We start from the raw sequence: 26,692 nt of genomic DNA, 5'->3' as shown, positions 1-26,692 counted from the left end.
CTTTAAACCCCTCCAAACACTTGACTCTTGGCATGCTAGTATGCTGGTTACAGTAAGCGTAAACATGTAACATTTAGAACGGGATGTAAAATAGAGTCCTAGGTCTCACCTCTTCCTTGTACTTGTTGATGTAGAAGTACAGTTCACTGAGCGCGCTCAGTGTGTTGAACTCGTTGCCATGGAGACGGGACTGCTCTACTAGATAGGCATCCATGTCCTGATCGCTGATACTTGGCATCTTGCTGATGTCTCTGTAATATCTTGGTGAAAACACACACAAACACACACACCCTGGTTAAAAATCATCTACTTCATATTGCAAATGAAGAGTTTGGAGTTAATCTACTGGAGAAAATGAAAACTAAATTGATTAATTTCAGTTTATGCTGCCTATAAAAGACTGTAGAGTGCAAATTACTATTAACTGGCACCTACTAAAGCAAGTACATTATTATTATTATTATTGCTAACATGATTTATTTTAGTATCACTGAGACACTATTATAGTTGTATTAATATTTTTATTTTAGTTAATTTTAGCAATGTTATGTATATCTGTCATTTTCAATATATTTTGAAAATAATTTTATAAAAATGTTAGTTATTTTATTCAAACTCAACTTAATGAAAATAAATGTTGCCTCGGCATCTAACTGAAATAAAAGTTTTATATATTTGAATGTTTTTACATATTTTATATCAGTTTATTTCAAGTAGCAAAATGTTTGTTATTGTTTTAGTTAACTATAATAGCCCTGGTTAAAGGGATGGTTCACAAAACAGCTGATGGTAGCCACTAACCTCCATAGTATTTTTTTTTTCCATATTATAGAAGTCAATGGCTACCAGCATCTGTTTGGTTACCAATACTCTTCAAAATATATTTTTGTTGTTGTTGTGCTCAACAGAAGAAAGAAACTCACACAGGGTTGGAACAACTTGAAGGTGAGTAAATAATGACAGAATTGTAATTTTTGCGTGAACAAAAAACACAGTATCCTTGCAAGTTTTGAACCTAAAGTACGATCTTTCAAGGTGTTTAATTACTAGGCTATACCAATCAGATCAAGTCTGTGGTATTTTGAGGCATGTGTCAGTACCTCTCCACCCAGCTCTTGTAATTAGGGATGTCTTTAGCATAGAGAAGCTTGTTTGACGGAGAGTCTTTGCCCAGGCGATGCTCAGACGTCGAGCAGGAGTCCATGAAGGTCTGAGCCACCACTGACAGACAGGCATCTGTAATGCTGTTCTTGTGGATGTCAAAGACAAACTGAGGGTTTTTGATCACGTTGACCCAAAACCGCAGAGGAAGGCTGGATGAGAAAGAAAGAGCGAGACACAGTACAATCAAATCTGATTATGTCAAAAAAGCTTTTTAGCGATTGTGGTCTGTCTTGAATCGCACTAAAGTACATTCTCTTTTTCAATTGCACTGAGAGTGTGCTGCGTTCCTGAAACAAATGGAACTGAACTGGCAACCCAACAGGGCTTTAAAGCAATCCAAACAGGTGCTGCCGAATATGAGGTCAAAGACAGGAAGAGCTTTGTATCTCACCAGTTGCTCTTCCAGGTGTGCCGTACATCCGGGTCGGTGATCTGTCTCTTGTCTGCTTGCTCATCCAGGAAATCAAACATGTATTTGATGGCCAGCGGGAGAGCGCTACCACGATGGGCCGTACTGAACACCGTCTCAAAAAGATCATCCACAAACTTCTGCAGAGTGCCCTAAAAACATGACACATGAGAGTTTACAACATGCTTGGAGTCACATGAGGTGTTTTGAGGCACTTTTCTGCCATGTCTGTTTTATTGAAAAAGAAAATGCTAATTGTGAGGTTTTAAATCTTTAATGTTATGGTTGTCAAATTATTTTTTTAGTTAAACATACTGACATACTGTACAATGACAATTTCAAAATAACCATGCCATTTATTTACTAATAATCTTCAATTCTGAAGATTCTTCAAGCCTTTTTGAAAGAAGGCTCACCAAGTATTTATTTAATAACAAATATGCTAAAAACAGTAATATTGTAATGTTAGAATTACAACTGAAAATAAGTTTTCTATTTGAATCTATTTTACAATGTAATAAAAATATAAAAATGATTTACTGTCACCTTTAATCAATTTAATGCATCCTCGCTGAATACAAATATTTGAAATTATCTAAAATTAAATATTTAAAATAATAGTTATTTTTTTGTTAAGAGTTGATTTTAGGGTGAGTAAAAACATTTTAACTATGGTAAAACACTGCATACAGTATTGAGTAATTTATTGCATTAAAAAAAAACACGTTTCTTGTGTAGAATGATGTTTATGCACCTTGGTAGCCAGTAAGCGTGTGAGGTAAATCTCAGACACCATCTTGCTCCCACGATCTCCCTCCCGCTGGTCTGCGTGCTCATGGTTCTTCACCAGGTGCCAGAGTTTGGTGCCTGTCTCTTGGTCAGGTGTGATCATGGGAGCCCTGGATCGAAGGCTGTCTGGACTACTAGACGTCCTCAGCAGGCTCTCTATGTACAGTACAACCCAAATCAGCATGTTCTTCAATCTGCTTCTTGACAGTGCATTGGAGTTTACATATCTTAGTCTGTACATCTAAACTGTTTTTGAATCATTATCTTTCTAATAGCTGTGTCTCCAAGCCTAGTGAGCCGAATCAGCATTTACTGTCTACAAGTATAGATGTCTAAATAAACATCATAACTGAAATGGATCATCTTACAGTTCATCAGACATCTTAAACATTGAGAGCATGTCTATGATATCCAAATGTGCGGTTTAGATTGAAACACAGTCTACAGTGTGTGTTATTTCATTGAATGGCTGGTGAAAAGATCTAAGACTGCCATTTGAGCCAAACATGCTGCAAGTGGCATGACACAAAATGCTGGAAGAATCAAGGATATATTCAACAAACATGGCTAAAGCCGAAGATTGTGTGGCGTAAAGCGATCCCAGAGACTGAGGCTTACCGTATCGACTGAGAGAGCGAGTGAACGTGAAGGAGTTGGCGATGTTGTAAGCGGATACTTGCTTCTGAACCAAAGCCACCAAAGACCCATCTGTCACCTGAGATCGAAAATGAGAACTATAAAAAAAGCATCTCCATTTTTGTCCAGTACACGAAAAGCATTTGTAAATTTCCATAACATAACAGAGCAGCTGCCAGGAAACGTTGTTTAACCTGGTAGTGCGCCAGCGTGTTCAATCTCTTCCAGTCGCACTCGATCTTTGTGGTGACGTCTTCATCCTGGAGGATGATTCTGGTCAGTCGACCCTGCCGCCATTCTGAACAAGAACAGTAAACACAATAGTCTTGGATGATGTTTCTGGAGTATCAAAGGTAAAATGTATGCATCGTTTTCTGAACTTTCTAATGGTCCACACAATGTCAAAATTGATTCTATTTACAGGTCTTTGCACTGTGCATGCTTTTCTTAAAAAAAATAAATCGTTTTCATAATCGTTCTTAAAAATGTAATAACTGTCAAAAACTGACTTTTTAACAAAAGGTCACTCGGGTGGCGTGGAATTATATTAACCAAACAGAAAAAGAAGGTTTGTGAAGCCTAGTGTATTGAACTGACAGACACAACAGCAGACAGATAGATAGATAGATAGATAGATAGATAGATAGATAGATAGATAGATAGATAGATAGATAGATAGATAGATAGATAGATAGATAGATAGATAGATAGATAGATAGATAGATAGACAGACAGACAGACAGACAGATAGACAGACAGACAGAAAAACAGACAGACAGGCAATACAGACAGACAGACAGACAGAGAAAAACAGACAGACAGACAGACAGACATGGCAATACAGACAGACAGACAGACAGACAGACAGAAAAACAGACAGACAGGCAATACAGACAGACAGACAGAGAAAAACAAACAGACAGACAGACAGACAGACAGACAGACTCAGACACAGGTGCTGAGTTCTTTACCCAGGTCCATGTCGTCGGCCTGTGGGCGCTGTGAGTATGGGATGCCTTTGTAAACAGCATCTAGCAGCTTGTCCTTCACCTGAGTGATTGTGTCACAGTTTAGGACCTTAACAGGGATTTCTGTACCGGCCTCTCCCTCCGGAGGAATACACATGAGCGTCTGTGACAGAGCAACACAGAGATCCGGGATAACATTAACAACAATAGAAAACATGACAGTATTGATCAACAAGATGACCAGCAAAGACACCAAAACACCTCTCCATTAAAATCTAGTGGCAGGCCACACACGCTAACATACACATGGACTTAAGAGGGTGTGGAAAGGTCACGGCACATTTTCTTATACACTCTACAGCTCTATTTGGCCCGGCTCTGCCAGCTTATCAACGATTGATCGGGATCCTGTTTCATGCCTCGGCCTGATTTATCATAATAGCCATCTCAACTTTAACTGTTGTGTCAATGGTGAAATATTTATCCGCCTGCAAAGCAGTATTCCGAATGTGTGAAACACTCAGGTTTTGATAAAACGGTCACAGATCGATAAAAACAAACTGCAAGAGGCAATTGATCCGGCCACAAACTAGGATTCATATGACATGTCTGAAGGTAAAAGATACATTACGCTGAAGTGTGTAATCTTTTTGATGTTAAATCATCAGTTTAATATGCAGAGACAACCATAAGAAAGACATTTATAGGTTTATTCCCCAGAATATGTTGTGCTAACAAAATATTGATCTGTTTCTTTTTAGCAGCCTAACCAACACAGCAACATTGAGTCAACCAATGACTTTGGAGGCAGGACTATTTGTTTGACTGACTAATGACAGACAAAGAAGTGGTCAGCAGAAATTTTAGGGAAAAAAGTAAATGAACAAACAAATAAGTACAAATTAACAGAATTTGACATTATTACAGTTTCAAGCCCTAACAAAATTTTGATCTGTTTGTTCACAGTATTATGACGAACACAGTTACACTGACTCAACCAGTGGTGTGACTTTGGGGGCGGGACTTTTTGTTTGACTGACCAATGACAGACGAGGAAGTGTTTTGCAGAAATTTCAGAGAAAAACATGAATGAATGAAATAGTTAAAATGTACAGAATTTGAAATTATTATGAAATAATTATGTTTTAAGTGCGAACACAATACTGATCTGTTTATTTATAGTATTATGACAAACACAGCAACACTGACTCAACCAGTGGTGTGACTTTGGGGGCGGTACTATTTGTCTGACTGACCAATGACAGACGAGGAACTGTTCAGCAGAAATTTCAGAGAAAAAAGTAAATAAATTAATGAATAAGTGTGTTTAAATTCACAGAATTTGACATTATTTAGACATTGGTCATAAATCATGAGATTAATCATACAGATACAGTTTTTCTGAAAAACAATCCATGGTACCATGTCGAAATAAAACATAGTAACATTGTACATTTTATACTTCTGTCAGTTAATAAATGAATCTTTTACTGTGTGAATGTACTTTACATATTTTTTTTTGCCATAGTTACTATGCCTTCATAAAGCAATAAAACCGTCATGCAGCCATATAGCTTTGAAAAAATAAACAAGACAAGCTGTAGAATGTGTGCATCAGCTTATTTATGCAGCCAGTAGCATAAGCAAAATCATAAAAACAGCCCTCAGCACTTATCGAGTGAGTAACACATACAAATAACAGCTTCATAAACAGGCAGGCCAGTTACATTAAAGAGCCGAGCGTTTATTATGAAGCCGATGCTTTGATATATCTCCATTCGCACCGTGACAACAGTCCATATAAATTCATGAGAATACCTTTTGTGCGCTTGGGCCGCATTAATCGTGTGATTAAAACAATGCAGCTGCCACTGGTGCGCGACTGTGCATCTATAATCGCGGCTACTCGCTGATCATTAGCTCTTGGCAATTCCTCCCCTCCAGCCGCGGCTCACACGCGAGGAGTTTGTGATTAAAACCCAATTACACAGTAAATTACGGAATTCTCTCGGAGACAGAGCCCAGCTATATTTGGGACATCCGGCGTTGGTTTAGTAGCGGGATTGGGTTGAAACTCAGAGCTTGGAGGAAATGAGGGTTTTACGAAAGCTTAACACCATAAAGATCAGTTCTCGTCTCTGGCTGTGTGTGTGTGTGAGAGTGTGTGAAGATGAGAGTGTGTAAAGGTGACTTTAGTGTGTCCTTTAGCACGTGTTCACACACCCACAGGCAGAATTCCTGGCACAACTGAGATGTTTAATACTTAAATGAAGAGTACATAGAGCACAAGAGTAGTTTTGAAATCTCATGTATAAATCATCTTCATTTTATTCACTATAAACATTTAAATGAACATTAGGGATATAAAAATGTATTGACTGCTGCCTCAATCTGAATTGATTACATTGTTACACGATTACTATTATTATAATAATATAGAATTATATATAGTATATATATATATATATATATATATATATATATATATACATATATATATGTACACACACACACACATATATATATATATAACATTTTTATATGATAATAATAACAGAACTACTATGGTTACCATCAATATTAAAATGCTGGCTAATACCTAAATACATATTATTACATAATATATATTGATATATGATTATAATATATATTTCATATCACATACAGTATATTTTTTTATTAGTATGTAAATTCTACTACTACTACTACTACTACTACTACTACTACTACTACTACTAATTATTATTATATAGATTAGAATAATTATATGTATTAAGATATCATTATATAATATATATACAAAAATATATATGAATAAATATAATAATATTTATTATCATTAATTTTACTATTATTACAACTCTATGTGATAAATACTACACATTAACGTAGCCATTAAAACGGAGCTAGAAATGGCAAAGACAATCTAAAAGTAATAATATGGCAGAAATGACCATGCACAATTAAATATCTAATATGCTAAGCTAAACGGACCAATCAGCATTCAGAACTAGAACAATCTAATTTATAATTCATGACGTGTCACAATTTTAACAAAGAACCGAAACAAACACAAATATTTACACTCCTAATGAATACATCTAATGAATAATACTAATGAGCCCCACCTTTTCGGACGGCCCCTAGGGTCCTCTCTTTAGGGGTGACAGCTAAGACATCTGAATAACTGTGCCACATATCGATTGCCCTAAGCTGATCTATCCTGAATACTGTGGAATTGATGAGCTGCCCTATAGCTTTAACTACCACTGAAGAGCCATAGATTAAAGCTCATTCATTGGTCGGCTCGTATTGTTCCATTCAAAATCAATGCACAGAACTCTGTCGGCGCAGACAGTAAATATGCTCTTTAGTGTAGTCATGTTTGTGTATGCGAGAGAGAGCGTGTAAATCAGCCGCTGTATTTCCTGGCTGTCTGCTGAGATAAATGAGGAGCACTGGGGTTGTTTTATGAGTGCCATGATAAATACTTTCAGTCAGATTTTTTTCAGTCATTACAGGCTCTGATCAGGAGCTTCTTTGTTTTTTCTCAGTTCACCTTTGTCCCTGTTTCGCCACCTCTGACAAACTCTGCTCTGAAAGTCATGTTATAACTTATTCTGGAGTCAGTTTCTAAGGCCGAAATGGGACACTAATGGCCACTAGGATTCAGAATTAAGAACCAGATCTTAGTCAGAACCAGAAAAAAAAAGATATTGGATCTTGCATTGTTCTTACAAATGCAGACAGAATACTGCCATAAAATATTAACTTGGACTTGGTGTGAAAAGACCTTGGAAAGCGTATATTAGTAATATTAAATTAAGTTTTAGTCAGGGTTAAAACTAAAACCAAAAACACAAAACATAAGTCCTAGAACTTTAACTAAAACTAAAGAGAAGAGAAAACTATAAACAAAATTATAATAGTACCCTAAAACAATACTGGTATTATTATTAATAAATATAGTTTCTAGCTGGAAGCAAAACTTTTGTAGTGTTTTGGTACTTTTCAAACGTATATTTGAGCTGAAGTCAAACGCTTGTGGTCTTCAATGAGGCAGGCAGTGCTGGGAGACAGGAAGAGGGATTATGGGATACGTGAGAGAGCATCACCACGGGAACACTGACCAGCTGCTTGTAGTCGATTTGCTGTCGGATGAGCTTGTCTTCGCTCAGGGAGTATCTGGCCTCTCCTGTGATGGCGTCTATGGGACCTTTTTCCATCTGCTGTTTTATAGCACAGTAGAGCATAAACAGAGGCTCGCCAGCACACTCCTGCACAGAGAGAGAGAGAGAGAGAGAGAGAGAGAGGTCATATTCTACACTTCTGAAGCGTTTTATTTTCTCCCTAAAGTCCACTTATAATGTTAGTCAAGGTCTCTTCCAACAAAGTTTCATATGTTCATTTTCCACTTTCTCACTGACCCACAGAATTTAACAGGCTGTGTTTTGCTACTGTACCTTTAAGACCTCTATATAAATAAAAATACCTGTTACGATTGGCTAAGCAATCCATTCGGGTTAATGCATGCATACATAACATCCATAAAAATACTGAGCTAATTAATTAACTATTTCATTGAGTTTCATGAATCAGAAATAAAGTCAAAAGTTTAAAAAGTTAAAAAATTTTCACCTTGTTTATCTTTAGTAAAGACTACACTGGGGTGCAATAAATTTTGCATTAATTCTTTGTTTATTGTTGATATTTATTCTATTCAAAGAATACTGAAAAAATTGAATAATAAATATACATATCAAATATGACAATTTCAGCATCACTAATAATTAGAAATGTTTCTTGAGCAGCAAGCTAGCATATTAAAATGATTTCTGAAAGATCATGTGGCACTGAAGGCTGGAGTGGTTCAGTTTTGCATCTCACATACAGCAAACTTTTGAACAGTAACGTACACGTAAAAACTAGAGATCCCAAACCCATTAAAATCACTATATGAAAACACAGACATCCAATGGTAATAACTAATATAAAAACATTGAAAAGGAAACAAATCCGATTCAAAATCGTGTTTGCGTCTCATAAACAGAAGCTTTGTGTTGTGAACATTTTAGTATGTCTTTGTAGAACCTCAGTGCTTGTATTTCCAAAAGAGCAAGGAAATCATGTTTTCCATTACGTGTCTCCTTTAAAACCTTTTACCTTTAAAGAACACGCTGAAGAACTCGAGAAGACTTCCTGTGCGAAATACCACAGAACATCAATTCAATAAAATCCCAACAAGCTGTAATTTTCACACAATTCGAAAACGCCTAATTGCACCTTTAAATACAGAGGAAGAAGCAATGAAAGCAGAGAGAAAAGATCTGTTCTGACCAAAAGGAAGCGAAAAAGAAAAACAAGGTGGCGAGCGTGCAGAGAAAGAAAGCGCGGCCGTGAGAATGAGAGACGCGTCCGATCGTGGTTCTTTTCAGAGGGCATTTGTGAAGTTTGGAGAAGTCTCCAATTACCCACTTAAAAGCGTTTGATGACTAAACAGCGTTACAGAGGGGAGGCTATTATTTAGTTCTTAGGCAAGATCAGCTTGACATTATTAATTACAGCATGACATCCTGAATCACACTCTTCTAACGCAGGCAGAGAGGGTTACCCAGCATCCATTGCAAGCCTAACTGGAAGTAATTCTAAACAACCAGCCTCCGAACTCTATGTCAAATGAATTTAGTCTTAATATATACATCAAATCCTCATTTTCTATTGCTTTTAAAGGCTGTCGGTGTTCTGGCTCTGTCTGCTATTCATAGTCTGCCCAGTAGACCATGTTATGACACAACAGATATGTGTCACGGGATCTGCGCCAGGTTTCACAGTGTAAATTCAGATGACATGAACTGACAGCACAATAGGAAGCCTTAAATATCTGTTAGCAAATATTTGTTACCCTTGTAGGTATAAGTCACCACAAAATGAAAATTCTATGATTTACACACCATCATTTTGTTCTAAACCTGCATGACTTTCCTTCGTAAAAAATCTAAAAGTGAACTCACAGAATGAAAGCATAAAGTGAAAATGGACTGTTAAGCCCCAAAACAATAAAATCAAATAGCCATAACACTAGTCCAGAAGACTATACACAACTAAAATGTGTCACCCAACTCTGCTGGAAATACCATTTATTTAAGGTGGTTCTTGAATGTTATTGAAAGCAGCATAACTTTGAATGAAAGTTCTATTAAGGTTTCTGGAAGAACATTTGTTCAAAGCTTTGAGAGAACCTTGCCAGAAAGTTCTGAGAATGTTCACGGAGTATATGTTGTAACATTAAAAGCTTGTTAATAAGATGATGTACATACCATCATTCACATACCGAATGCTTTGGCTCATGATACTGTATATATGAAATTACAAGTACACACCCAAGAAGAGTAACGGAGCCGTACCGAGAAGGCATTTCGTGGTAATTACTCCTATAAGGCCTGTATGGTGGCCAAAACACTTTAACATCTGCACTGATGGGACGTAAAGACACTGGGCGGCTGGCCAGAGCTACATTCCGCAAGGCAATTGCAGCCTTGAGTGCACAAAGGGCCTGATGTTCCCGCCCTTAGCGTTAATAGCCATCTCAATCTCCTTCAGCCTAAGTCAGCGGCGTTTGGGACGTCCTGGTGAACTCTGGAACACCTGACAGGATGTGGGATTGAATGTGTGCCCTCCACGCAGCTGATTTCAGGGTTGGGCGGAAGCCGTGGCATTCCTGAGTCGCTCTTAAGCGTAGGCTTTGGCGAGATTTATTAGCAGGCTTTGCGATGAGTCAGGCCATCAAAAACATCAGTGCAACAAAATCTTCTTGCAAACAAGATGCTAGTTAGCCATAGAGCAGTTTGATTTCACGTAGGACTTTGCATAGCATGTTATTAAAACTCATAAATCACAAACCTTGAGGAAGCGGTGCAGGAGGAACGTGAACCAGTTAGTGAGCATCTTCTCAGCCACAGACTCAGTGCTGCAAATACAAACGCAATTTACGAGTGATAATTATGCTCTACGTTCTGAAGATTTGCTATGGTATTGCTAGGTGGTTATTAATGTGGTTTTTAGCACGTTGCTATGTGGTTGCTAAAGTGTTCTAATTGAATGCCAGGGCATTGCTAAGTGGTTGCTAAGGTGTTTTGGGTGGTTGCTAGGGCTTTTCTGTACAGTTGATAAGGTTGTCTGCATGTTTTTTTTGCAAGCTGCTGTGTGGTTGCATAATGTCGTAAGCTGTTCTGGGGGTTCCTAGGGCATTGCTAGGTGGCTGCTAAAATGTTCTTTTAGCATGTTGCTATGTGGTTATTGAGATGTTTTTGGTGGTTGCTAAGGCATTTGGTGGTTGCTAGGGTGTTTTTTTTTTGCATGCTGCTATGCGGTAATGTAGTGTTGTAAGGTATTCTGAGTGGTTTACAGGGCATTGCTCTGCAGTTGCTAAGCCATTCTGGGGGTTGCTAGGTCCTTGCTAATTTTTAACAAGTGTAGTGATGAATCATATAGTAACATTGGAGGAACTGCCATGCTCTAAAATTACCGTCTAAGCAGTAGTTTGGGGTGGTTACGGTTCTCCAGGTTCTTTTCAATCAGGTCAGCAAGGAGCTGTTTGAGAACCACAGTGGCATACTCCATCCGTCCCTGCAGCGCCGCCATGAGGAGGGAGGCCACATTGCCACGATCCCGCATGGAGAAGGACCTTTGAGCCTCCAGCGTGTGAATGAAGGTCAGCAGGAACATCTTGTTGTTCAGCAGTTGACTGAACAAGCGCAGGGCCTTCTCCACATTAGCCGGAGACTGAGAGGAGAGGGAACATTTGATTAAACAAAAGAAAAAGCAGGAGAACAAAAACTGAGAATGGAAAAGCCAGACAGGAAGGAGATGAGAGAAACATGCACAACAATGTTGCCTGAATGCATACTTGAAAAAAATCTCTGCTGCGGTGAGATTTAATTGTTCTTTGCTGACTATTTTCAAAAATTTTTTGGTAAGGCACGTCTCTAGATGGCTATTCCACCAGGGCCTTGCAGGGCTGCTGATTTCATTCTGCCTGAGGTTTTAATTAAAAAGCATGCTGAAAGAGGGGCGTTCGCTCTGAAGCTCACTACTGAGACAGCAGCACCGTAGCTTCAGAGCTTAGGAGATCTTTTTAAAGCACATCTAGGGTTTTTTCTGCTTTCTTTTTTTGGCAGGAGGATTAAAAGAACATGGTCTATGAGTTGTAGCAACCTACTTATTGGCACTTGCAAGTGACAGATGACACTTGGTGACAGAAATCGAACCAGGAGATTTTAAAAGTTCCCTTACGTCAAGCTCCTTTAGAACCGGGTGTTCTTCGATGCCAGGGAACATCACTCTCATGGTGTAGGTACGATACTCCAGGAAAGGGATCTTCACACCGTCCATGTCGTTTGTCAGCTCTTGGATGTCTGTCTGCAGCTCAGCGAATGCTGAGAGTAATAAAGAAGAGAAGAGATATGCATCCATCAGACTCTGAAGAACACCTCATATGCTGTGACAGACTGATATACTAGGGGGATATCTCACCATATTTGGAGATTAATGGCATTAGCTACAATATGGTAAATTTTTTTATTTTGTGTCATTTCAATTTCGCATCCTCATGAAATTTAGGAACTTCATGAGACAGAAACTGAAAAAAATTAGGGAGTTCTAATCAAGTTCTTATCAACTAAACAAGATTTGAATTTAATTGGTTTCCTTTGCAACTTTTCAGTGTAGCTGGTTGTTTTGTTGATGTAAATCAAACACCAATTTCTTTTTTCTAATAGGGCAGTTTTTAAATTATTAAATTATCTATCACTGATTGAAAACATGAAAATTGAACCATTTTTCTCTGTAATTGAGTTTTTTTGCACAGTAATATTGACTGCTCTTGATTTTTTTTTTAAGAGTTCAGCATTACAGTATGTCAAATTATTATATTTTGTATTTCTGCTATTACTAAATTGTACTTAAAACATCATATGTTTCAAATATATTTCAGAATAAAAAATAAACAATATTTACTGATATATATATATATATATATATATATATATATATATATATATATATGTGTGTGTGTGTGTACTGTATATATATATATATATATATATATATATATATATATATACACACACACACATTATATATACATATATATGCAAACAGACATTATATATACACACACACATACATATATATATATATATATATATATACACAACCCGAATTCCGGAAAAGTTGGGACGTTTTTTAAATTTTAATAAAATGAAAACTAAAGGAATTTCAAATCACATGAGCCAATATTTTATTCACAATAGAACATAGATAACGTAGCAAATGTTTAAACTGAGAAATTTTACACTTTTATCCACTTAATTAGCTCATTTAAAATTTAATGCCTGCTACAGGTCTCAAAAAAGTTGGCACGGGGGCAACAAATGGCTAAAAAAGCAAGCAGTTTTGAAAAGATTCAGCTGGGAGAACATCTAGTGATTAATTAAGTTAATTGATATCAGGTCTGTAACATGATTAGCTATAAAAGCTTTGTCTTAGAGAAGCAGAGTCTCTCAGAAGTAAAGATGGGCAGAGGCTCTCCAATCTGTGAAAGACTGCGTAAAAAAATTGTGGAAAACTTTAAAAACAATGTTCCTCAACGTCAAATTGCAAAGGCTTTGCAAATCTCATCATCTACAGTGCATAACATCATCAAAAGATTCAGAGAAACCGGAGAAATCTCTGTGCGTAAGGGACAAGGCCCGAGACCTTTATTGGATGCCCGTGGTCTTCGGGATCTCAGACGACACTGCATCACTCATCGGCATGATTGTGTCAATGACATTACTAAATGGGCCCAGGAATACTTTCAGAAACCACTGTCGGTAAACACAATCCGCCGTGCCATCAGCAGATGCCAACTAAAGCTCTATCATGCAAAAAGGAAGCCATATGTGAACATGGTCCAGAAGCGCCGTCGTGTCCTGTGGGCCAAGGCTCATTTAAAATGGACTATTTCAAAGTGGAATAGTGTTTTATGGTCAGACGAGTCCAAATTTGACATTCTTGTTGGAAATCACGGACGCCGTGTCCTCTGGGCTAAGGAGGAGGGAGACCTTCCAGCATGTTATCAGCGTTCAGTTCAAAAGCCAGCATCTCTGATGGTATGGGGGTGCATAAGTGCATACGGTATGGGCAGCTTGCATGTTTTGGAAGGCTCTGTGAATGCTGAAAGGTATATAAAGGTTTTAGAGCAACATATGCTTCCCTCCAAACAACGTCTATTTCAGGGAAGGCCTTGTTTATTTCAGCAGGACAATGCAAAACCACATACTGCAGCTATAACAACAGCATGGCTTCGTCGTAGAAGAGTCCGGGTGCTAACCTGGCCTGCCTGCAGTCCAGATCTTTCACCTATAGAGAACATTTGGCGCATCATTAAACGAAAAATACGTCAAAGACGACCACGAACTCTTCAGCAGCTGGAAATCTATATAAGGCAAGAATGGGACCAAATTCCAACAGCAAAACTCCAGCAACTCATAGCCTCAATGCCCAGACGTCTTCAAACTGTTTTGAAAAGAAAAGGAGATGCTACACCATGGTAAACATGCCCCGTCCCAACTATTTTGAGACCTGTAGCAGAAATCAAAATTGAAATGAGCTCATTTTGTGCATAAAATTGTAAACTTTCTCAGTTTAAACATTTGCTATGTTATCTATGTTCTATTGTGAATAAAATATTGGCTCATGTGATTTGAAAGTCTTTTAGTTTTCATTTTATTAAAATTTAAAAAACGTCCCAACTTTTCCGGAATTCGGGTTGTATATATATATATATATACACACCACACCCACACACACACACCCACACACACACACATATATATATACAGTACAGACCAAAAGTTTGGACACACCTTCTCATTCAAAGAGTTTTCTTTATATTCATGACTATGAAAATTGTAGAGTCACACTGAAGGCATCAAGGGCTATTTGACCAAGAAGGAGAGTGATGGGGTGCTGCGCCAGATGACCTGGCCTCCACAGTCACCGGACCTGAACCCAATCGAGATGGTTTAGGGGTGAGCTGGACCGCAGACAGAAGGCAAAAGGGCCAACAAGTGCTAAGCATCTCTCGGGGAACTCCTTCAAGACTGTTGGAAGACCATTTCAGGTGACTCCCTCTTGAAGCTCATCAAGAGAATGCCAAGAGTGTGCAAAGCAGTGATCAAAGCAAAAGGTGGCTACTTTGAAGAACCTACAATATGACATATTTTCAGTTGTTTCACACTTTTTTGTTATGTATATAATTCCACATGTGTTAATTCATAGTTTTGATGCCTTCAGTGTGAATCTACAATTTTCATAGTCATGAAAATAAAGAAAACTGTTTGAATGATAAGGTGTGTCCAAACTTTTGGTCTGTACTGTATATATACACACACACACACACACACACACACACACATTATAATGAAATACATTTGAATACATTATAAAATGTTATTTATTCCTGTAATGGCAAAACTGAATTTTCACTGGAAGTATCAGACTGGAGATATTACTCCAGTCTTTAGTGTCACATGATCACTTCAGAAATCATGCTAATATGCTGATTTCTTCTTATCATCAGTATTGAAAACAGCTTTGCTGCTTAATATTTTTGTGGAAATAGTGATACTTTTTTCAGGATTCTTTGATTAACAAAGTTTAAAATAAAAGTATTTATTTGAAATGGAAATCTTTTGTAACATATTAAACGTCTTTACTGACACTTTTGATCAATTTAATGCATTTATCAAAATCGCTTTTGCTCTCTCTCTCTCTCCCTCTCTATATATGTCAGCACTTCTGAAATGAATGCAAACAGTTTCAGTCTCTGGGAAACTATGCCCACAAACAAAACACAGAAATGAAAAAAAAAAAAACCTATAAATTGTTGCATCCGCATGCATTCATTCCAGTATCTCATGGCATTCTTTTAACAAATGCATAAATAACACAGCACAGTGTCTGCCTGAGCTACAGATCCTTTTAAAGGCATGAATAAAACCGGTATCAAAGGATGAGGGCCTTATGACGTCATGACCCAGTTCAATCCCTCCACAAAGATTGCATCAAACTCTGCAAGAATCCAGGCTACTGCAGTGCGAGAACGCATCCGACTCGCTCCCTTTCTGCGCCCACGGGAGACCTCGCTCACAATAAAACAATACATCACAGCTCCGTTTGATTTATCCTATGGGTTAAAACCATTAGTAGCTCATTAAAACACGCTCCACACCTGTGTGAAACAGCTTGGCATGGGCCATATGCACCACAGATGCTGAACTACCCCCAAATCTTACCTTCCTTGCACTCTAGCGCCACCCGGGACTCCAGATTGTCCATCTGCAACTGTAGGCGTTTGAGCGTGCGGTCGGCGTCCCGTGTCTTGCGCTTGTAGGCGATGAGCACGGCGATGATGGCGATGAGGAGGACGCCGCCACCGGCTCCGATCCCGATGATGGCGGGCAGCGTGAGAGTGCTGTCAGAATAGATGTGAAGCATTCCAGGAGAATATTCCAGGCCGCCCACAAGAATCTACACTCACAGACAAAAGAATCTATTAGAATGGATTGAGCACCAGGCCCTTCAATCTATCTTTAGTGGGTCATAATGAGGGCTTTTGATTTGCTGAGGGCACTCATACTATTTCTTCTTGAATGAAATCAGCTCGCAATTAGAATTACCACAGAATTATGCACTGGTTCGATGCATTCACGTCTCATTCCTCCACCTGCGGCGAGAGAACAATCGCTCACGCCTCCGTCAGACACCGTGACCAATAATCCACATCAAATTACTTCAGAAAGTCACTTTGGCACAGGTGTGCAAGCAATTAGGCAGAAATCAGCAGGTAATAGAGGTCTAGTCAGAGACTGGGGTCTGACTGAGTCATGTACCGGGAGCTCGGCCTTGCGCTATTCGCGGACCAATTAAACGCAGCATCCAGCCGTCTGTCCTAACGAGTTTCACCTTTCTGCGACTGCTCGGGCCCCGCGTGGCTGCATGAATTATTGAGACTCGATGATAGAGGGGAATAAAGTGAATCATGGAGCGTTGTCGATATGTGTCAGGTCATTAGCCGAGTGATCCCAGCACTCTGGATCCCACTATGTCTCTCTCTCAGTCTGTCCTTTTCCTTTTTTTCCTTTTCCTTTTTCTCTACACTGTAGATACACAAACTGGAACTCAGCTGAATAATCTGTCCACAGAGTTAGTAATAATCAATCAAACAGGAAGGTGTTGGATCGAATTAAGTGGCATAATGTGAATGTATACCTTGCATTGAGAGGAATAGGTCCCGGATTTGATTAGAATTGACTTGTTGTGATGCTATTGGTCAGTTCAGAAAATAATTACTGCACCAAGGTTTGTATTCAGGAAACAGTATTGGCAAAACACTCAGCGATTTAATAACCAAAACTAGATTTTCTAAAGAAATTCATGTCATGATGCAAGAGTGTGCGCTGGGGCGTTGCTATGTAGTTCAGACTGAGGTGTGAATCTTTATGTTGATAGCAAATCGATTCATTTCATGTTTCACTGATTTGATTTAGTTTATAAATAAGATTATACAATAGATTAATATATAAATAGATTAATAGATAAATAGATACAAATTTATCTATCCATCCATCCATCCATCACATTCATGTACATTATATTATTCTGAACATACACATACATTAACATACACATTACAGTGTCAGGCTCATAACTTTATATTAAGCATTTGTAATTTGTTTGTTAAAGTTGAATACTTGAGGTCAAGAGTTTGTTCAAATGACTAACACAGGTATGAGCAAAAATAATAGTGAGGTTTTCCTGAGCAATGACCATTAATGAAAGCCGTTATTATCAATAAAGGAGGCTGAACGTGTCTCAAATGCTCCTTCTAAGCATATGTCAGGGCACAGGAAGGTTATGAAGGATTCCTGTCTGCTGTTTGTAATAATTGTTCGAGCTGCCAGGAGAGCAGATAACTAGATTACGTGGCAAATTGCTTGTATCAGCGCTCCCTATAATCCTAATAAGTACTTAATATACGGGAAGCCACTTCCAGTTGACCTTTATGTTTTCCGTTTTAGCATTAAGGTAAAAAATGGCCATGCGGCAGTGGCTTATTATGAGATTGATTAAATGAGAGGCACAATGCCAGAGTCCATGCAAACCAAACATTCAGCATTTCTGCCATCTTACAGACGTCCATTCGTTTTCTGCCTCCTTTATTGGTTGATATACAATAAATACGGAGCCATAAATTCTCAGTCAGTGCAATGAGAGGTGAGCATGTTTTGCTCTTCAGCTGCACAAGAGGCTCCTTATAGATTAGCTGTTTATAATGCATTATGGAGAAATGTCATAGCTGCATGATCCTCACCATCACTCGCTGCTCTCCGGTCAGATCTGGTGAATCACAGAGCAGCTGAGATTCAGAGACTGTTAACAGACAGGGCGTTTCTCCAATCATCACGCTGTAATTCAGGCGGGCGTTGCCAGGAGCAGAAGGGATGAGATTCTTGCCCTTCATTTTGGCACAGAAAAATGAATTTACCAAACATGATCAACATAATTTGATGTGCAGAATTTAAATGTCATGAAAATTGTCACGGAATGTAAGATATATATATATATATATATATATATATATATATATATATACTCACACAATAAAATATGTATATATTATATATAACTTTCATGTATAAATAATTATTTCATACATATATATAAAATTCTTTATAGTAAATAGATTTTTTAAAAGCTTTTAAAAAAGAATACTATATTTTACATTTCAAATGTTTAAGAAAATTCAAATTTTTTGTATTATGACTTTTTTTATACAGTTCAGCACATTTAAACCCTTTCAAATTTTTTGTTATACAGTAAAAATATTTTACATTTTTAAATACATTTGTAAAGTATAGGTAAACATTCTGGTAACATTTGGTGTATTACTGAATTTAATGTAAGCAACAAAAATAAAAAATATTAAAATAAAGTTATTTTTATTGCATAATAAATATTAATAATTCTGCATTTTGAGGAAAAAAAAGAGCAAAATATTGGGAAATATTTTAGAGTAAAATATGACATTTTTTTGTCAAAATGCTAATAAAAAAATGTAAATACAGGATGAGGAGATTATGACAAAGGTCATGCCTTCAAGATGATGGGTGATCCTGGCTTGACCTCCAGAATCCCAGCATTCCCAAGGGGGTCGAAGGTCGGGTTTGGATAGTATGTGAAAGGAGTTCCATTGAGGATGAGGAGGGCGGACACATGGTCCAGGATGAAGCCGAACTCATCCGGATGAACTCCGCAATCTGGGACCTGGCGTTTGGTGTAGATGATGCCCGGAGCCAAGCACGTCATCACAGAGTCATTCACCAATGTACAAACCTACAGAGGAACATCCAGACATGAGTTCTTATCACGTAAACAACAAGCTGTTCATAATGATGGTGGGGACCGAGAGGAGAAGGACAGCTGGTGGGGAACTCACGTTTGTGGTCTCCACTCCTCCATATCTGGCTCTGACTTTGGGTTCCTGAATGGTTAGCAGATTGGTTCCTGTGACCATGAGGGTGGTGCTGCCACTATCAGAACAAACAAACAACACTCGTTTCATACCTCAAATCAAGTGACTATATGAGTGTAGTGTATTGCTAGCGAGTCAGAATTCAGGTTCTAGTGAATAGTAAGCAGCAAAATTATGAAATAAGCGCTGCACCAATTCTATTTTCAGATGGCGGGCCAACTATATTTCTTGTATCTATTTCATCGCACTCAAACTATTTTAATCATCAGTACTTGAGCTTGCTATATGTCTGTATCTTTGTGCTAATCAGACTACAGCGTCATTGACATATGCTAACTCTCTATTGGAAATGGCTGAGTGAGTTTCTGCCCACGTGCACCATTTCAATTAATTCATTTCTGAAATTCTATTAGGCTTTGGATGCTGGAGACATATTAGCTTGTGTAGACATCAGAATCTCTCTTGGGTTTGGAACAGAGTTATTAAGCGTGTGTGAGATTGTGTTAACATACTTAATGATGCTCCAGTTGGGCTCCACGCTGGTTATGGTTGGATCTTCGGAGTAAATGTAATGCGTAACGCTGGTGACTTCGGCCTTGTCAATTAACAGCTTGACAGATGAAGTACCAGAACCTGATGCTGAGGGTGGCGTCACACACACTATCTCACGCACTGTTCTCCTGTTGGAACAAAACATGACATTTTATTAAACAAAGAAACAGAAATATTTGAAGAAATTTTTGAATATTTGAAGAAAAATGAATCAAAACCTGACTACATAAACAGCCTAAACCCTCTCAGAACCATCAAAACAGACCACCTTAACCATCTTGCCCAGGCTGCGAGACCAGCAAGCCATCTTAGACTGGTTCAAGCTGTTTTTGAGATGGCTAAGAGGACCTCTAATGTGTTGTGGATGCTGGTTTCTAGCATGACTAGACCAAAATGAACCAGTCTAAACTTGAATGGGAAAAAATGCTGGTCTTTTCTGATCTTTGCTATCAGACTGGGTTTAAAGGCACCTTAATGTCAGATTTAATGATCTAGAACAAATGAGTGTTTAATAATTACAGAAACTGCATATTTCAGAGAAAAATGGAATCAGAAGTAAATAGAATGCTTTTCATCATCTAATTCTGTAGTCATTTATTGCTCAAATATCCATTTAATGGATATTTAAGGACTACAGTGCTAACTGATTGACTGAAATGGAAATAGAAGTTACATAGAAGAAACATATTTAATTTTTTATTTACTTAAAAAAAAAAAAAAATTATTATAGTTTTTCTACCAGCAAGGTTTCTTTGACTTACCAGGTGAGATCTGTTAGTGAAGAACATGTCTAGACCAGAAAACTGCTTTTAAAATGGCTTTAAAGGAACCATAAGGTCAGATTTAATAATCTAGAACAAATAAGGGTTTGATAATTGCATAATTACAGAAACTGCTTTTTTCTAGCCCAAACTGAATCATAAGTTGGATAAAAAAATACAAATATTTTTAAAAGAATTATTTTTTCATCTTCTATTTCTGTAGTCATTAAATGTTCAAATATTAATTTACAATTATAAATTAAATAATTAAGTGTGTGTGTGTGTGTGTGTGTGTGTGTGTATATATATATATATATATATATATATATATAAACAATTTAATCAATGAATATTTTAATAATCACTGTAGTCACTGAATATTTATTAAACATATATTTTAATATTTAATGGATAATGACTACAGTGCTGATTGATTGACTGAAATGGAAATAGAAAAACTTTTTTTATGTTTACTTATGGTTTTTTATACCAGTAAGATATCTTGGCCGACCAAATTCACCAGCTGAGTTTAGTGAACCAGTCTAAACTAGGTCTTTTTAGCCAGGAACTGATAACATTTCACAATTTATATCTTCTAAGCAGATGTTTCTCCATTTTGATCACCACACAGCTCGCTAACAATCACAACTAGCAATGAAAAACTTCCTGGCACAGGAGCATGTGGACATATTTGAGGACGGCCACGAACGTTCATCCAATTTCATGTGGAAATGACAGATCTCGCTTCCTCCGAAGCCCAACTGTATCCCACAGATGTCGAGGGACCCAGATGTGATCCGCGCCGGAAGATCCGGTTAAGAGCTGACAGAAACGCTGCTCACCTGACAAACAGACACTCTTCCTGGGCCAAAAACACGGTCACGGCGCTCCCGGCGTCCAGATGTCGGCCTGAGATAGTCAGCCTGGTCCCGCCGGACACGGGTCCTTTCTCCGGCCGCACCCGGTTAAAACTCGGAGTCTAGAGGGATGAGAAAAGCAGCGCTAACTTCCGAACAGATGGAGCTCACGAAGCGCGATACGGATGCTCAAGCGTGCGCTTGTTTTCCTCTTTCCTGTACTACATGAAGAGATTACACTCATCACTGTAATAGAAATGTCCTGTTTGCTCTCGCCCCATGCAGGGCTCGTTTGTTTCAACACAGGACCTGTCAGGTGCCGTCCTCTCGCAGTAATTAGTTGCATACCTGTGTAATTGGTCAGAGTGCGTGTTTTCATTTGCTTTACCCTTCTGCATGACTGAAGCTGCCTGGACACTATTGATTAGATGTTGAGGGAATCCAGGCAGGGTCATCCATTTATGTGTGTGTGTGTGTGTTTGCGTGTAAAGCTCCTGGGCTCGGGATAATAGACTAATGCCCTATTCCTGCTGGGTACCACTTAAAACTCACCAGGGAGGAAGGGGTAATTGTGTCATTCTTTACATCCCCCTTTCCTTCAACTACATTATCACATGGGCTCCACCAGTTGATTTGATTGGCTAACGGGACGGAGGAGTGGGAATCCTAACGATTCATCGGTTTCACGTGCAAAATCGGATTGGCTGAGTCTCAAAGGATGGATTTGTATTGATTAGTTGCGCGTAAACCACCACAAACAAAATGTTAGCAGCGATAAGGGAATCAATATGAAAAGAATGATTAAAATATAACCACTATGTGTAAAATAGAAGGCAGCAGCCTCTCGCTGGCCAGTCAGGTGCCGTTTTGTCATCACATTTAATATTCTATAAATTCATACAGAGCTTAGAAATTACAAGGCTTATTTCTGGCAGAAATGGAATCATATATTAAAATGAAAATTGAAAAAGCAAAAGAATAAATCTAAATGTTCTTTTCAGTTAAAAAATACTTTTGTCTTTAAATATTTGTAGATAAAAACAGTAAAAATTCTAAAATTTGAATGAAAGAAAAATGTTTTTGTTATTCTAAATAATGGTAAAATAATAAATAAAATAAAAAATATTAATTATGAATTAATACTAAAATGGTAAATAAATAATATAAAGGATAAAGATGCATATTTAAAACATTTAAAATTATACATAACTTAATGAATAAATAAATCACTATACATAATCGTTCAAATAATAAAAATCAATTAAAGAATAAAATATATTTTAACATAACTATTTTAATAAAATGAAATAAGCACTGTAGTCATTAAATATTCTAAATAAATAAAAATTGACATTTTGACTTTTTCCAACCACTATGACATTTGTTCTGTCAACCAATCGCTGAACTGCACACAGGATCATGGGACTGAATTAGGATTCATTAGGACTCCATATTATTGGCTGATAAGGCAAAATTCTTCGGCTACGAGACAGCCAAGATGTCTTAAAATAATATTAAAATAATATGCCTTTCCTAAACAAAGAAATACAGGACGTACCACAAAAGAGTACATCTGAGACGACTGGGTTCGATACTCAGCGCTGCAGTCACCGATACACAGCTCCACCGGACCACCAGGGGGACTCGACATCAGAGACTCCTCCATATCACACACAATCCTGCAGGACAAGAACAAACACAGAAATCACTCTTGCACTAGGCACTGTCCAAAAACCAGTTCAACTTAAAGGGATAGTTCACCCAAAAATGAAAATTTGATGTTTATCTGCTTACCCCCAGGGCATCCAAGACGTAGGTGACTTTGTTTCTTCAGTAGAACACAAACTGAGATTTTTTACTAAAACCATTGCAGTCTGTCAGTCTTATAATGTAAGTGGATGGGAATCACGGCTAAAACACACAATAAAACACACACACACAAAAAAAACCGTACACAAACAAACTAAATTAAACCCTGCGGCTTTACATTGATACATTGATGTGCAAAGACACAAAGCGATCGGTCTGTGCAAGAAACTGAACAGTATTTATATAGATTTTACCTTTCATTCACGCAATGTCCAAACTGTTTGAACTCTCCAAAGCGCGTCCTCCTGAGCAGGCGCATGAGGCGTCGTCGTCTTCTTGCTTTACGGCGGATGCAGACTTATAAGTGCATTACTGCCACCTATCTTTCAAAAGGACGATTGACACTGCTAATTGAGATTGTAGATTGAGTGTCAATGGTCCACTTGAGAGATAGGTGGCAGAACTGCACTTATAAGTCCGCATCCACTGGAAAAGCAAGAAGAAGCCTCCTCACACACCTGCTGCTTGAGAACACGCTCAGAAGGACACGCGCAGGAGAGTTCAAACAGTTTGGACATTATAAATACTGTTCAGTTTCTTGCACAGGCCAATTGTTTTGTGTCTTTACACATCAATGTATTGTCACGAGCCGCAGGGTTTAATTTGGTATTGTTTGTGTATGTTTTTTTTCTGTGTGTTTTAATTATATGTTTTAGCTGTGATTCCCATCTACTTGCATTGTAAGACTGACAGACTGCAATGGTTTCAGTTAAAAATCTCAGTTTGTGTTCTACTGAAGAAACAAAGTCACCTACGTCTTGGATGCCCTGGGGGTAAGCAGATAAACATCAAATTTTCATCTTTGTGTGAACTCTCTCTTTAACTAGCAACACGTGAAGCATAACCCACCTCTCAGCACTGATGTATTCAGACGCAGCAGGGTTGCAGCGAACTCCCGCCACACGCACATGAGTGATCTCTCGAACCTGAAGCCCCAGATTCTCTCCTTCGATGGTCACGCGTGTGCCGCCCTCCTTCGGCCCCGTCAGTGGCCGGATCTATAAAGACAGAGATGACAGCTTCTCATTGGAGGATATAAAAGAAACAAATTCTAAGAGCGTTAAAGGTCACAACGTTGAAAAGATATTTATCATGTAGGAGGATTGTCTATTTCAGTTGTGCTGTTAACCATACTAAGAAAAAGGTATATAGAAAACTTTTAATAAATGAAAATAAATACACACGTTTTACGTTTGAAAATGGTAAAAAAAAAAACTACTAAAGATATATTGATAATTAAATAAATCGTACAAATAAATAATGATAAATAAATAATTGTTTGTTTAAAAAAACAGATGAAAATGAATGAATGAATATTTGCAAACTACAAAATGTTACAAAGGTAAAGATAAATAATAAATAAATATGTTCTACTTTTAAAAGAAAAAGAAAAAGGTAAACAAATGGGATAAAAAGACATATTCAAGAATAAATAAATAATAAAGATAAAAAAGTCATTAAATAATTGTAAATCTAAAAATGTAAACAATTGAAGTAAACCATAAAGAAAAAAATAATTATATTTAATAATATTTATTAAAAAACAAATGCTTATCATTAATCATGATAATCGCATCCAGAATAAAAGTTTTTGTTTACATAATGTCTATACTGTGTAAATTTATACGTGTGTGTATTTATATATACATAATAAATATACACAGTGCACATTCATATATTTTGTAAACAAAAACTTATTTTGGATACAATTAATCTTTTGACATCACAAAAATAGTACAAAAATAAACAAATAAAGATGAATAAGCAAACAAATAACTAAAAATAAAATTAAAAAATCTAATTAATTTATAATAAAATAATAATATTATGAAACCACTTTCATGCTTGACAGATAAATATAATAAAATGACTTTCATTCTTGACAGAAATTATTTACCACCTACTCGGTGTCCCTAACATAATTCATGTATTTCCTCACTGTTCAATGTTTTAGTCAGGGCTCATCTGAACACAAGGATGGCTTTCACATGACACGTTTGTATTACCTTAGTGATTCTGGGATGGCTGCAGCGTACGTTGCGGCGTCCCTGATGCATCCAGTTGTGTTCGGGTGATGGACAGTGTTGCTTGAGGAGACACTTCTTATCGGCCAAACACCAGCCACACTCAAACATGCTGTCTGCCTTCAGACAGAGTCCACAGCTGTCCCTCTGAGCTTCACACTTATACAGGAGAGCTGCGTATACACACACACACACACACACACAAACACACAAACACAAAAACACACACACACACACACACACAGAGTGAGAATATAGCCGTACTCTCAGCTGGGCAGTTAAACGCAGGCCATGTTTGGAGTGGTGCCAGCTGTGCAGTGCCAATCGATAATTGAACTGTAAGGGGAAGGTAGCCGAGGCGAAACCCACGCCTGCTTTCACTGTGCCGTGATTCATGTGCTGCCCACACACACTAATAACTCTGACCCGAGGCCTCGAGGAAGCAGAAAACCAAGGCGTTCTGCTGTAGTGGGTGTAGAGGTTCAATTCTATACACGGTGGCTCTATTCCAAACTCTAGTGAGCTCACTCGCCGGTTATTATCTATACAGACAGCATCCTAACAGATATAGAACTGCAAGTAAGTGATTTGAAATGTTGTCACAGGTAGCAACTCAGTGAATAGTCACTCATTTTTGCACAGAGACTAAACATATGCTTAGCTTATTAATTATTTTTTTAATTAAACATTTTTCAGTAGTAAATAAATATATTTGTACGGAAAAAAAACCCATCTAGAAGCAAATAATGTATATAAAAGAAATTATTTGAATGTTTAAAAATGTCAGTAAGACACAATGTTCATAGTATAGAAAATCTGGAAATATTGACAGATATTTTTTTATATTTAGACAATTTCATATTCAAGCTTATGAGGCATCCACTTTTGCTTCCTATTTTTTGTAACAATATTTATATTACAAATAGGATTAAAATTATTAGTTACTAAAATTAGTGCTGTCAAATGTTTAATCACATCCAAAATAAAAGTTTTTGTTGACATAATATATGTATGTGTGCCATATATATTTACACACACATGCATGTATATATTTCAGAAAAAAATATATGTTTATCTATTAAATAT

The 26,692-nt window shown here is 37.5% G+C and overlaps 1 protein-coding gene across 1 annotated transcript in view; it reads right to left on the bottom strand.

Annotated features, from left to right (window-relative positions):
* LOC132098035 (plexin A3) overlaps window positions 1–26,692 on the bottom strand; it is a 153,616-nt gene that overhangs the window by 4,746 nt on the left and 122,178 nt on the right. Inside the window, exons 12-31 of the mRNA XM_059504140.1 lie at window positions 25,589–25,779; window positions 24,432–24,580; window positions 23,272–23,392; window positions 21,699–21,835; window positions 20,056–20,223; window positions 19,508–19,601; window positions 19,165–19,404; window positions 18,383–18,526; window positions 16,305–16,539; window positions 12,259–12,401; window positions 11,492–11,748; window positions 10,867–10,933; window positions 8,097–8,243; window positions 3,970–4,129; window positions 3,193–3,296; window positions 2,981–3,077; window positions 2,328–2,518; window positions 1,556–1,725; window positions 1,101–1,313; window positions 110–260 (exon numbers count right to left, since the gene is read on the bottom strand). Of these exons, the coding sequence (XP_059360123.1) occupies window positions 110–260; window positions 1,101–1,313; window positions 1,556–1,725; window positions 2,328–2,518; window positions 2,981–3,077; window positions 3,193–3,296; window positions 3,970–4,129; window positions 8,097–8,243; window positions 10,867–10,933; window positions 11,492–11,748; window positions 12,259–12,401; window positions 16,305–16,539; window positions 18,383–18,526; window positions 19,165–19,404; window positions 19,508–19,601; window positions 20,056–20,223; window positions 21,699–21,835; window positions 23,272–23,392; window positions 24,432–24,580; window positions 25,589–25,779 (3,179 nt within the window). The remainder of the gene's footprint in view (window positions 1–109; window positions 261–1,100; window positions 1,314–1,555; window positions 1,726–2,327; window positions 2,519–2,980; window positions 3,078–3,192; window positions 3,297–3,969; window positions 4,130–8,096; window positions 8,244–10,866; window positions 10,934–11,491; window positions 11,749–12,258; window positions 12,402–16,304; window positions 16,540–18,382; window positions 18,527–19,164; window positions 19,405–19,507; window positions 19,602–20,055; window positions 20,224–21,698; window positions 21,836–23,271; window positions 23,393–24,431; window positions 24,581–25,588; window positions 25,780–26,692) is intronic.

The sequence above is a fragment of the Carassius carassius genome, chromosome 21, assembly GCF_963082965.1.
Source record: "Carassius carassius chromosome 21, fCarCar2.1, whole genome shotgun sequence".
NCBI classification, from domain to species: Eukaryota; Metazoa; Chordata; class Actinopteri; order Cypriniformes; family Cyprinidae; genus Carassius; species Carassius carassius.
The sequence above is the reverse complement of the archived record's forward strand: the minus strand, read 5'-3'. Positions and strand labels throughout refer to the sequence as shown.